This window comes from Stegostoma tigrinum, chromosome 3 (genome assembly GCF_030684315.1).
Source record: "Stegostoma tigrinum isolate sSteTig4 chromosome 3, sSteTig4.hap1, whole genome shotgun sequence".
In the NCBI taxonomy this organism is placed as follows: Eukaryota; Metazoa; Chordata; class Chondrichthyes; order Orectolobiformes; family Stegostomatidae; genus Stegostoma; species Stegostoma tigrinum.
The window spans coordinates 30,148,790-30,162,292 of record NC_081356.1 but is presented as its reverse complement, the minus strand read 5'-3'; the positions used below and the strand labels follow the sequence as shown (position 1 = coordinate 30,162,292).

The 13,503-nt window shown below is 39.8% G+C and overlaps 2 protein-coding genes across 7 annotated transcripts in view; one reads left to right on the top strand and one right to left on the bottom strand.

Annotated features, from left to right (window-relative positions):
- Positions 1–10,966, top strand: part of rigi (RNA sensor RIG-I) — a 61,736-nt gene extending 50,770 nt beyond the window's left edge. The window contains exons 16-18 of one of the 2 annotated variants that reach the window (XM_048526418.2): positions 151–302; positions 5,138–5,284; positions 8,057–10,966. In XM_048526418.2, the coding sequence (XP_048382375.2) occupies positions 151–302; positions 5,138–5,284; positions 8,057–8,353 (596 nt within the window). In that variant the 3' untranslated portion in view covers positions 8,354–10,966. Of the gene's footprint in view, positions 1–150; positions 303–5,137; positions 5,285–8,056 lie in introns of those variants that run through there. The other variant, XR_007247100.2, reaches the window with a different exon arrangement.
- LOC125451158 (cytoplasmic aconitate hydratase) overlaps positions 9,800–13,503 on the bottom strand; it is a 64,152-nt gene continuing 60,448 nt past the window's right edge. For all 5 annotated transcript variants that reach the window (XM_059644190.1, XM_048527954.2, XM_059644188.1 and 2 more), the window contains 2 exons: positions 12,326–12,511; positions 9,800–11,410 (listed from right to left, as the gene is read on the bottom strand). In XM_059644190.1, the coding sequence (XP_059500173.1) occupies positions 11,294–11,410; positions 12,326–12,511 (303 nt within the window). In that variant the 3' untranslated portion in view covers positions 9,800–11,293. The remainder of the gene's footprint in view (positions 11,411–12,325; positions 12,512–13,503) is intronic.

Here is a 13,503-nt window from a genome sequence, read left to right as displayed (position 1 = left end):
ACCGTTCACAGAATATATGTGGTATGTTCTCTTCTGCTAATCTGTACAAAATAAAACTGTATATGACGTTCACTTAGTGGTGATTCTGAAATGACAGTTCTGTTCAAGTCTATGTTCAATTACAATGTAATTGAATTGTTGCTGTTACAGGTCGTGGAAGAGCACAAAATAGCAAGTGCATTCTTATTACCAGCAAAAGAGAGCAGGTTGAGAAAGACATGCATCATTTTTTACAAGAGGAGATGATGTACAAAGCTATTTGTGAAGTGCAGCAGTTGGGACAGGCAGCCTTAGTCGAAAAGGTAACAATGGGCTTACAGTTATTATTGCTACAGGCTTCAGAATCTAATTCTTGTTCAAGTTGCAATACTCTGTTCCACCCAGATCTCCTGTGTAGGCATGTCATGTGTGAAAGTTGCTATGTTCCACTATCCTGATATCCAGATTAAGATTGTACTGTAACTGTCATTTGAGTCATCAAATATTTTCAGTCAAATTGCACACAATATATTGGACAGAAACAGGCAGTTAGAAGGCCTAACAATCCACTTAACCCTTTCAAAATTTCTTCACTAACAATCCTCTCAGCACTCTGCATTAGCTGGAGGCTTGTTGTAATTTTGAAATTACAGGGTGACAGTGAGATCCAATCCTGGACACTACAGGTTCCTAACTGCATTTAAATTGGATAACTTATCTGAGAGACTGTGTGCTGATACAATGGCTTTAAGAGGTGTGTTTTGTCCTTTTTTTTTAAAAAATGAAGACAAATTGAGTCGAAGAGAAAGAACATTCTGTTCCAAGCCGATTAAAATAAACAACCTGTGTGACTTTAGGTTTCTCTTTAAAAATGGAAACAATAGAAACAGCATGAAGGGATGGGGTCAAGCTCCCACAGAACCAGAATTTTCGTTTAACTTTCAGTAGTTGCTGAGGTTGTTGATGCTGCTATACCTCTCCTGCTGCAGCAAAATGCTGGAGTTTTCTCTTTTTCTGAGCTTTTTCTTGATGTTCTCTCCCCCTTGACTACAGAATTGCGTGCGAGGCAATCTATTTTACTGAATTTGCCGTTGCAGGATGTTACATATTGGAACAGTTGCTGCTTAAAGGACCTATTATTCTGTTAAGTTTTCCAGTAGAATTAGAATTGTACTAGTTCTTCCTCCTTTTGTTTGTAAGCACTAAAGTAATATTGTAGTGTGAAGAGTAATGTGAGAAAGAGTACCCGCTCACAAACTCAGCTTGAGACAAAGCCTTGGAAACAAGACAATTTTATTCTGTACGATCTTGCAAGAAAGGGTATCTGCTATACAGGCACACATTACAAAGCATGTTAAACATTCTTATACAGTTTACAAGTTGCAGAATCACGCCTCCCTGGACCCATTGGTCCTCTCTTATCCTATCATTCTCCATCCTATCGGGCTGCCCTTGTTTATTGTTCCCTCTTCTGCCGGCCTAAAACCCCATCCCCTTATTTATTCTTTCCTTATTTGGTTAGACTGGAAAAGGAGAAGTTATGCAGGTGGTCGTGCTAACTGCCGTCTTTGCAGAACCTAATCTCTGGTTAATAATAAACTTCTGCTCCAAAATCTTGTGACTATTTATGTAATGGTCTTCTTTTGCATGACCCACCATTCATCATTATCTGCAGAAACAACATTTCTAATCTCTCAAGATTCCCCCTTTGTCTTTTTCTCAAACTGTTGTTTCTGCACTAATTAAGCCCCTTTTCCAATTCAATTTTCCCATTTCCTGCCCTCTTCCGCTTGCTGGCATTGAGGTTCACAATCTTGTGCACGGTAAGCCCTTAAATCATTCTTTTGTGATGTTCGTTTTTCAAACTCCAGTAGCATTGTTTGACTTTCTCTTTGTTGCATACTATCTGCTGATTGTAAAAGCATCTGGTGATGTACTTGGGCTCGTTCCCCTAGAGATGTCATTAATCGGTTCAGTATCCATTTGAGGACATTAAACCCCACCACCAGACCCACTAATATCAATAATCCATAAATGGCCAAATTAACCAACCACCTTCCCCAACCAGTTCATCCCCAATTCCCCCATTCCCAGCCTTTTTCATTCCGGTATCGGTTACCGGCCTCCCTTATCTTGGCGATTTTGTCTCGCACGTGTTGGGAGATATCAGTAATGTTAGGGGAAACCTCAGGTATGTATGTACAACACTATCTTCCCCAATTAGTGCACAGGTACCACCTTTCTCTGCCAGAATATAATCTAGAGCCATCCTATTCTGGAGAATCATTAGCCTGGTGGCAATCATTTCGGGCGTTACAGCCGCCACTTGGAATTGGGTCTCGGCCAATGCCTCGGCAGTATTGTTGGCCAACTTCTCCAGGGAAGCCGCCAACTTTTGTATTTCTCTTCCTGCTCGGGCAGTCCCATACATAGGTATCAAAGTCCAGAAGAAGCAATTCCCCTTCGGTTACTTCTTGGGGTGTCTGCTTCCCTCCCTGCTCATTCTGAGTTATTTCTGGGGTTTTATCTAACAGCCTCAGATGGGGAATTAGGTAGGCGAGGTAGCAGCAGCCACTCCAGCCTTTCTGGCTTTGAGGCAGTGTTTGATCAACATCATAACATGCATGCACTCCTATGCATTCGGTCACACAAATGTACTTTTCCCCAGGGATAAAGGGATAGGCCTTTTAGCCACATATCCAATATGTTCCGTTCAATATTCGGGGTATGGTTGTGCCAGTGGCTTGGCTGGTGGAGACACAAAATTGAGGTTCCTAACTGAAAGGGTGCGCTGTCATTCTGATTACAGAATGAAGTGGTATTGATTGCTCCTTTCGGTGGGGAAACCCTAAGGCCATTGATTGCACCCGGGGTTTTTGAAGCCGGTCGTGGGAACCATCCCGCGAAGTTATAATTACCCCTGTCAGATCTCCATCTGGTATCATGTGAGCCCAAGTCAAAAATTGTTGTACATCGTACACCTCTCTATTGGTAAATGGTACTACCGTGAGGGGGATTCCGGATTCTCCATGGTGTAGGATCGCAGCGCATACCCAACAGTCAGTATGCCCCGTTTCTCTAGCATAATTCTGACATAAAGCGGTAAAATGATTTTTCCCACCCCCCTTGGCAACTAGCGCCAATATTATCGTGACAATATAAAGCTGACTGCTCATTTCAGCTTCCCAACCCGTCTGTCTATTCCCTAACTCTTTAAATACCCGGGACGCGTGGGTTAGCGCAACACTTACAATTCAAAAATTTTAACCAATACTTGATAGTGTCTCCTATCAGTTCAGTTCATTCTTTTTGCTCAGCTTGACTTTCAGCGGGTTGTCTGTAGGATGAACTTGCCACTCGGCCAGAGAGGAAGGAGCGTCCACCGGACCATTAACACAAGTGTGATGACTCCACCCTTTTTCAGCAGTTCGGACGGCTGTTTCAGTAGTCAGGAGGGTTAGGAACGGTCTCTCCCAGCTTGGGTGCAGTTTGGTATCTTTCCCGGTTTTGATCAGGACCCAATCACCCAGTCGTATCCGATGTACTGCGAACTCTAGTGGAGGTGTCTGGGTCAACAAGACCCTTCTTCCTGAGGACAGACAAAGAGGAACCGAGCGCCACAATATAGTTCTTTAAAAATTTATCATTGAACTCTACAGTTGGTAATTCCCCTTTTCCACCCAAGAAAGGTAATCCAAACAACATTTCATAAGGAGAGAGGCCAATATCACATCTAGGCACAGTCCTAATGCGTAGCAAAGCGATAAGTAAACATTTTGTCCATGGTAATCGAGTCTCTAGGACTAGCTTAGATAGTTGCTTCTTTAAGGTTTGATTCATTTGCTCTACCTGTCCAGAGGAAGGTGGGTGCTAAGGAGTGTGGAATTCCTGAGAGATCTCTAATCCTGCCATTACTTCTTGTAAGATCTTAGAGGTAAAATGGCTACCTTGGTCGGAATCTATACTTTCCACCACTCCATAAATCGAGGAATTATAGTTCTAAAAGAGTTTTCGCTACTCCCTTCGAGGTGGCCGAGGATATTGGAAATGCCTCCACCCACCCAGTTAGATGATCCATTAGGACTAATAAGTACTTTTGCTTCTCTACTGGGGGTAATTCTGTGTAGTCTACCTGTATTCTCTGAAAAGGTCTTACCCCCAGGGTTTCTTCCACCTCTTGGCCCCCCTCTCGTTACTTTCTTATTGATCTTTTGGCAAGTCGGGCAGCCTGCACATACCTGATTAGCTAACGTGTATATCCCTTTGTATCCGTACTTCCTTATCATCGTTTGTAACTAGGGTTGGCTCAAAAATAGGCACTGGGAATCCTTCGCCTTTTACTCCGGAAACCCTGAGATACTCGTTAGTCAATTTAACACCAGTAGGTATAAAACTTAGGGATGACTGTGCCGCTCCGGTGGCCACCAAAAATACTGCCTCCTCCCATTCAGGTCCCACCTTTAGATTTATCAAGGGTTCCCGGTGGGCCTTAGGAGGAAGGAACCAGATCTGTATTCTCTAGGACTTGAGAAGAATGAAAAGTGGTCTCATTGAATCATACAAAATACAAGATAGATGTAGATAAGATGTTCCCCCTGTTTGAACAGTCTAGAAGCAAGAGCCACAATTTAAAAATAAGAGAGTGCCATTTAGGTCTGAAATGAGGAAGAATTGTCTTACGCAGAAGATTGTGACCTTTGGAATTCTCTACCCTAGAAGGCTGTGGAAGCTCAGTCTTTGATAGATTTATGATTACCAGTGCCATACACAGGGTTATGGGGATGGGTGGGTAAAAGGCATTGAAGCATTTCATCAACCATGAGCTCATGAATAGTGGGATGAACGGCCTACTCTGGTTCCTGTCAAGCCAGGTTTCACTATGCTCTCTAGCTTATCGAATATTATCATTAGTTGGAGTCATAACACTACTCCTCCTACTTCCTATGCTCACACACTTTATTGTGGGTTTTTAGTTGTGTGGCTATTTCTGAAGGTAGTTGAGAGATTCACCTGGCTCCATGCCACAATTCATTTCACTTTCTTATTTGACTTAAAAATGATGTAAACATGTTAACAAACGAACAATACAGTGGTAATGTATTTGGGGTTGCTGATTAACCTTTGCAAGAGGCTAAACTATACAATTCTTTCTTCCCAGATTAATACCATTCAATTAAATGAAAAGAGGAGGAGAGAAGTAGTTGATAGTGTTCCAAATAGAGAGAGACCAGATGTCAGTTGCCAGTTACTTTGTGGAAGATGCAAACTGTATGCATGCAACTCTGATGACATAAGAGTCATAGAGGTAAGTCCAGAATTTAGGAACCTACCATTATTACTATATTGACATTTGTCTTGCTACATATGAACAGTTTGATTCTAAATGCGTCAAATGCAACCACATTTAGAATTTGTAATTCCATAATTAATCTTAGATCTTGACCATTGTATTTGGTTCCATAATTTTTGAAAAATACAAATGGATCTACTTGCTCAGCTTGTAACCAACATTTGATGATGGAAAGAATTTTGGATAATTGCCAAGTACCCATAATTGTCAAAATTCTTTAATTATCAACTAATCATGACTAAAAAGAGAGTATTTGGAATAATATGACGCACATCACTGGGAGCATTTGTGATTCAGACAAAATAATCAATAATGCTGGAACAAGGGCCATCATTTCAGATTCAAGACAGGTCACAACCATCCTCCAACTGGAAATAAGGAGTCCAAGTCATGTGTGTTCATATAACTGAACAGTACTCAAAGGGGTTCATATACTCAGTTGGCTGGATGGCTGGTTTGCAATGCTAGGTGATGACAAAAGCATGGATTCAATTCCCACACCAACTAAGATTACAATGAAGAACTCTGCTTCCCAATCTCTCCCCTTGCCAGAGGTCTGGTGACCTTCAGGTTAAACCTCAAGTTGTCTCTTTCTAACGAAAGAGTACAGCCCCTACGGTCTGGTAAGACAATGGTGACTTGTCATCTGAAGCTGGTTGCAGCTATGGCAAGAACTTGGTATTTTGGGGGGATATGTAGCATTTCATACAGATACACCACACTGCAGTTACAGTTACCCTTCATCAGAGGACCGAAACGTCAACTTTTGTGCTCCTAAGATGCTGCTTGGCCTGCTGTGTTCATCCAGCTCCACACTTTGTTCTCTTGGATTCTCCAGCATCTGCAGTTCCCATTATCTCTAGTTTCTAAATGAGATTACCAATTTTATCCCAATACCTGATATAAAATATAATCAGGGTATCTAAAGACATAGCAACATAGAATGTAGGCACAAACCATTCTATGCCTCAATCAAGTTATCTTTAATCCTTTAAGTTACCTTTAATCCCACCCTGATCCATTTAGCCCCAAGAACTGAATCTATCTCATTGATAACACAATGTTTTGATTTCAATCGCTTTCTGCAGTAGTGAATTCCATAGGCTTATCTCTCTCTGGGTGAAGTAATTTATCCTTATCTCCGTTCCAAAAGGGTTTTTTAAAAATTTAACCTTTTTTTTAAATCAACCTGTTCAGAGATGTTTTTACACACTGTTGGAACACGTGGGACTTGAACCCAGGTCTCTTGGTTCAGGATTAGGGCATTCAGGAAAAGACCTATTTGTTTCTACCTGCGAACCAATTTTTCTAGCCATCTCAATACACCACCCCCAAATCCTATGTGCTTAAATTTTACACAATTTTACATTTAGCAATCTTTACATGCATTCCAATCGGGATCCTTTGTTGATGAAACAACTTTTAAAACCAGTGAATCACCCAATTACCCGGCAGAAGTTTGTTTAGTACCCCATTAAGTAGAATTGATGTTGGTCTTACTATGACAGTAAATATCAAAAGCATAACTTTTGGAGAAGGTACACAGAAAATTTACCAGAATGTAATCAGAGGCTAGAGCAGCTGAAGTTTTTCCTCAGAAGGGAAGATTGGGGGAGACTAAGAGATATTAAAACTGTTTGTGATCTTGAACATGAAAATAAAGAAGAAACTTTTTGCATTAGCAGAAGAGTCAGAGGACACAGACTTAAAAGGTAACTACGAAAAGAACCAGAAAATAAAAATCTTTTTTTCTGAAATGCAGCATATTGCTGTATGTGGGAATCTATTATTTAGAATGATGGTGGAACCTGATTCAATAGCGGCTTTCAAAAGGGAGTAGACTAAATACGTGAAGAAAATTTACAAAGCAAGTTTTCATAGTGATTAAAGAGGCACAGAGCGAGGGTAAAATATTGGGTACTGTTATTAATACTGGTTAAGCCAGGTTGGCTTAATATCAGAAGTAATGGTGGAGTTGAAAAATTCAAGTACCGGAAAAGCTGGCTATCCTTAAAGTGTAAACAAGTTGCCACAGGGATGTGCCAGAGAGTAACAAGTGTGTACAAGAAAGGGTAAAATAGTCCTAGTTACTACAGGCTAGTTAGATTATCAGCCGTGGCGGATAATGTTTTAGCAACAATTTGTGTGGGGTGTGGAGCATTAGCCAGGACTAATCTTCAATGGTTATGTTGTCTACCATAATCACTTAGATAAAGACCAATATTTATATTGACATTTCATGGTGCCAAGGCATCCTGAAATAAAGTGCAATCACTCTTATAATGTGGGTGGCATGGTGGCTCAGTGGTTAGCATTACTGCCTCACACAGCAGGGACGGGGTTTCGATTCCAGTCTTAGCGGGGTTTGCACGAAGTGCTCCAGTTTCCTCCCACAGTCCAAATAATGTACATGTTAGGCAGACTATCCATGGTAAATGCAGGGTCCTGAGGATAGGGTGGAGAAGCTGGATCTCAGTCGGTTGGAGACACATTGCAATGGGACAAGTAGCTTTATTCTGCATTGTACACATACTGTGATAATATGCAGACAGCCAGTTTACTAAGCCAAATCCCACAACCAGCAATAATAATTACACAATCTATGGATTTTTAAATATTGTATAGGTCATCCATCTTTACCACAATGAACAGGTAATTGCAGAGTCTTTTGTGCCTATTCTGCTAATTTGTAGGCTATTGCTGAAAGCTCTCCATCTTTTATTTCAGGAATGTCATCACACAGTTATCGACAATTCTTTCCAGCAACGCTATTCAACTCAACCTCACAAGAAGCCAAAAGCCTTCAACAATTTTCAGAAAAGGCAAAAATTGCACTGTAGAAACTGCAAGCATGATTGGGGAATCACCGCAAACTACAAGGAATTCATTGACCTCCCAATAATTAAAATTGAGAGTTTTATTCTTCAGGATGTTACAACATCTAAACAAATCCCTGTGAGTAAATGGAAGAACATCCCATTTTCAGTTAAGCTTTTTGATCCAGCAGAAATGACCAATAAATAATTGGTTGAGGATAGTAGCGAGAGAGAGAGAGAGAATCTCGTATGAAAATTCCTTTGGTCAAAGACATTCCACAGTAAAACAAAATGCTGAAACTACATAGTAGCTTCAAGCAACAGAATTTTTAAAAAATCACATAAGTTGTAAGACATCCCCAAAACTGTTCTGCTAAATTAATTGAATTCTTTCAGCATTGACAATTTGCTGTTCTATATTTAACTACTTTGTTTTAGAACCAATTTGTACATTCATTATACAAACACTTCTTGCCCATGTATTTCTTTCAGAATCACCATAAGCATTAATTCCCTTCTCTAGAGCTACACATCAATAAACAGAAAACCTACACTTCTAAACATGAAGGTGTAACATTTGGAATGCTATTCAGTAATTTTGTCAAAATCTATTTGCATGTGACTTACCATTGACCAGCACAGAAAATGTTTCCACTCGTCAATGCCTCTAATGATAGATATTTAATCAAAGGATAATTATTTAAAAATCCAGTACAAATTTTCCACAGTTATCAGAATGTTGCCACACAGTGAATTTGAGGCAAATAACAAGAGCAACAAGATGAAACTAAACATAATAAGGAGACAGGGATAAAGGAATATGCTGATAGTTTAAGATGAAGGTGGTTAGGAAGAAGCTCATGGGGCACATCAATATCGTCACTGACCATGGGGGTCTGTATCTATATATTTTATGTAAAGTTGTTCAGTGCTTCGAATTTAAGCAAATGGTGTTTGTTATCTATAATAAAAATTGCAATTGATTTTAAAGTGTGGAGCTGGATGAACACAGCAGGCCAAGCAGCATCTCTGATGAAAGGTCTAGGCCCGAAACGTCAGCTTTTGTGCTCCTGAGATGCTGCTTGCTGTGTTCATCCAGCTCCACGCTTTATCTTGGATTCTCCAGCATCTGCAGTTCCCATTATCACACTGATGTAATTTTTATTATATGCATTAACGTAACTTTCATTTAATAATTAAAACAAACTGGATTAATCATCAATACTGCACTTTACCTTTGTGAGATTAGTAATTAAAAGAATTGGTGTCACACAAATTTGTGCCATCACCAGACATGCAAAATAACAAATAAAAATTGAAGGAATACCAGCAGTGGCAAATCATGCACAGCAAAATCTCTGCACTCCCTAATGTGGCATCTGATTTTTGTTACTCCATAACTGGCAGATATGCTCCAAACCCAAGTTCCTTCCTGAAAATCTAGCTCTCCACCTAAGCTTTTAGTTACCTGTTGCAATATCTCCTCTTACAGTTTGGTGTCAACTTTTATCAAATGGCATTTCTGTAAAACATCTGGGAATGTTTTGCAACATCCTACATATAAAAATCACCCTATAAATGCAGGTTGTCATTTGTTTACTTGTCAGCCTTCCAAACAATAACGAGGCTGGGTTTAAATCAATACCACTTATGCTTATTTTAAGCTGTTCTCAGCACCTAATTGATTGATTTATTGTCACGTGTACAGAGGTACAGTTCGTTTACAAACGGTACAGGCAGACCACAAAAAGCAAGGATGCACAGATCAAAAAGACTTACATGGAGGCATACAGGTTACATTGCACAGGGCATGCGCCAGGCAAGGTCAACATTAGCAAGATCAGCATTATTTGAGGGCAGAGAATCCATTCATCAGTCTAATAACAGCTGGAAAGAAGCTGTTCCTGAACCTGCTGGTGCGTGTTCAGGCTACTGTATCTTCTGCTTGATGGAAGAGGTTGTAGGAGATTTCTGAGGTGCGATGGGTCTTTGATGATGTTGGCTGCCTTTCTGCAGCAGGGATCTGTGTAAATGAGGACCATGGATGGAAGGTTGGCTTCCGAAATGGCCTGGGCTGTGCACACTACCTTCTGTAGTTTCTTATGGTCCTGGGCAGAGCAGTACACTTTCAATTGTGCATCTGTAAAAGTTGGTGAGGAGGCTTATGGACATGCCAAATTTACTGAGCTGTCTGAGGAAGAGGCAGCATTATTGTGCCTTCTTGACCATTGCATCTACGTGGGAATTCCAGGACAAGTTGTCAGTTATCGTCACTCCAAGGAACTTGATGTTTTTGATGAAGATGGGGGCATGCTCTCCTCCTTTCTTTCTGAAGGCAACAATTAGATTTTTAATTTTGCCAATGTTGAGAGAGAGATTGCTCTCATTGCACCACGTCACCAAGCTCTCTGTCTCCCTTCTGTATTTTGACTCATTATTCGATAATCATACTACTACAGTGGTGTCGTCAGCAAACTTATAGATGGCATTCGTTCAGAATTTGGCAACCCAGTCGTGGGCTGAGGACACATCCTCAGGATGTACCCTGGCAAACAATTAGCTTACAAGGCTTCCTCAGTGAGCACTAAGAGTCAACCAAATAATACAAACTTGAAGTCCATATTCAGATCTTCAACCCAAATGTTTAAAAAGTACACGGAAAACTGACCACTTTAACCTCCAACCTTCTCCTCTACTAAAGTTGGTAATTTAAAGTTTCAGTCAACAAGTTAAGATAGACAAGAAATTGGAAACATAATCAAAACAGTTGCTTTGGCGAAAGCAACGTGACACTGTATAAATTGTACAGACTGCAGACAAGTTTTCACATATCATGTTTAATGATATTACGTGTGTAGGTTTCAAAAATAGATTATTATTATAACTGACTAAATATAACTTGCAAATGTGTGAAGATGTAATTCAATGAATTGTAGTTAAAAATTAGTTCCAGGAAGGGAATTACAAAAATCTTTCACCTATTACAAAACCCAGTCAGAACTGCTCCAACTAAACTGGAATAAAAGAGAATTATCAAAATTTACTTCTGATAACTAGTGCTTTCAATTTGTGCGTTTCTTGACATGATCAAACATTTGTCACCACTCTAACCAAAAAACCCCCACCCCTAACCAAAAAAATTGTCCAGTTAATTTGATATCATCTTTCGGATCATGTAGTTTAGTATACCGCCATGATGGAAATAGGCCAGTTCAACGTCGGTATCGAATCGCATAGTAGCTTGGAAGGACTTGCCAGTGTCAAGCTAGAAAATAAAGAAAAAAATTCCGTTCAAATATTGTCATGACTGCCAATCTCACACCCTGCCCTTTCCGAGTGGTCAATATTAAGTGCAAAGAAACATTCAATTTTTCCCCCATTGATTTCTCACCAAGTTACAGGGTAAACGCAATTACAGAACGGCAGGCAAGTTTACTATCATTTTATATGCTCGATACTGCCAGTCTTGATTATTGCACTAATCTCTGGCAGAAATTATGGCAAAAACAAAAGCAATAATAAAGGGCCAAGTTTATGACATTCCTGACTGGGGAATGTAAAAGCAGCAATCTAAAACTGTACCAGGAGGAGGGGCAGTCAGTCCACCTGCTTGGCTTACAATTCCCCCAATAACTCTGGCTTATGCAAAACTATTAAAGTCAATGGATGTATTCTAAAATATTGTTCAAACTCTAGGGGCCATAAAAATGAACATCTCTCTCGTCAAATACAAACTGTGCTTTTATTTAAAAAAAAATCAAAAAACCAAAAGAACTCCGAATGCTGGAAATCAGAAACAAAAACAGAAATTGCTGGTAAAACTCAGCAGGTCTGGCAGCATCTGTGGACGGAAAATAGAGTTAACACTGCAGGTACAGTGACCCTTCTTCAGAACTGGTCTTCAGTCCTCAAGGATCACTGGACCCAAAACATTAATTCTGTTTTCTCGCTATACCATAGATGCTATGGAGAGAAAGCAGAATTAATGTTTTGGGTCCAGTGATCCTTGAGGACTGAAGACCAGTTCTGAAGAAGGGTCACTGTACCTGCAGTGTTAACTCTATTTTCCGTCCACAGATGCTGCCAGACCTGCTGAGTTTTACCAGCAATTTCTGTTCTTGTGGGTTTTTTTGACTTGCGACTTTGGTGTTGAAAACACATGGCAATAACAGGAATTCACCTCAATCTCCACATTCATCTTGGGGTTCATCTGGTTCGGAATGGAGATAGTAAAGCATTCACGACCAGTAAGTCCCAAGCTGTCAGCAGTCTGTCCTGGTAGGTATTCCAAGGGAATTATCCCCATCCCCACAAGATTACTCCGATGAATGCGTTCATAGCTCTCAGCAAGGACAGCTTTGATGCCCTAGTAAGAAGATCATGATTGTGTTATTCAGTTCCTTTCATTTACAGAATGTAGTTCACAAGTTAAGTTTCATAAAATCAACTAAAACTTGACATTGGAACAATTTTGGGCGAGTTGATGGACTCTCAGAATCTAGTAAAAGCAAATCATTCTGACCCTTTGAGAGAAAAACAGAGCCACGGTTACTGCTCGAGTGCCATTGGTTACCATTACCACAAACTACATTCGTTTCCTAAATTTGAGCCAATGGAATTGGGCAACAAAACCGAATATAACTGTTTCTGTTCATAGTAATGTATTTAAAAGTGGTATCCTGGTGCACCTTCATTAACAGATTTATCACAAAAAGTGTATTTTAATAACTGTCTAGTGCACCATCCAAGAGTAAACTGATTTTAAGTCAAGAGGTAAGAAACTTTATTGTTATATTTAGTTACACTGGTAAACAGAATGTTTTAATTAAATATTTACCACTTCACGACTCTTAAAAATATCCTTCTTCAGGTTCATTGCATTATGAGGAAGCTGTTTTTAAAGGACCTCCTCAAAACAGTCTCAAATCAGCAAAATTTTGGCATTAGTTTCAGCTGGAGGCATGTTTTGTGGAGGGGATCAGGCTAGCATCCAACAGGTTTTCTTAAACCAGCACAAAAGATTTCAGTAAAAATTTAAACTAGATATATTAGACTCTCAAAAACAGTGCACTAAAGTTCCTCATTTTTAAACATTCTCGGGGTAGGTACAGGTGTTATATCGCAATGAAATCAGCCATAGTGGAGCAGGTTCAAGAAGTCAAATAACAGTCTTGCTCTTATTTCTCATTTTCATGTAACATTATTTTGACAGATTTTGGGTGAAGTGCACATAATGGAAATTCTAGGTCAAAATACTTAGGTTAGTTCTAGTATGTTAGTATAAAAACCCCATCAGTCTGTATAAAGTGCAAATTAATACTATTGTCCGGTTGTTTCACTTGTCATTTGTCGGAACAA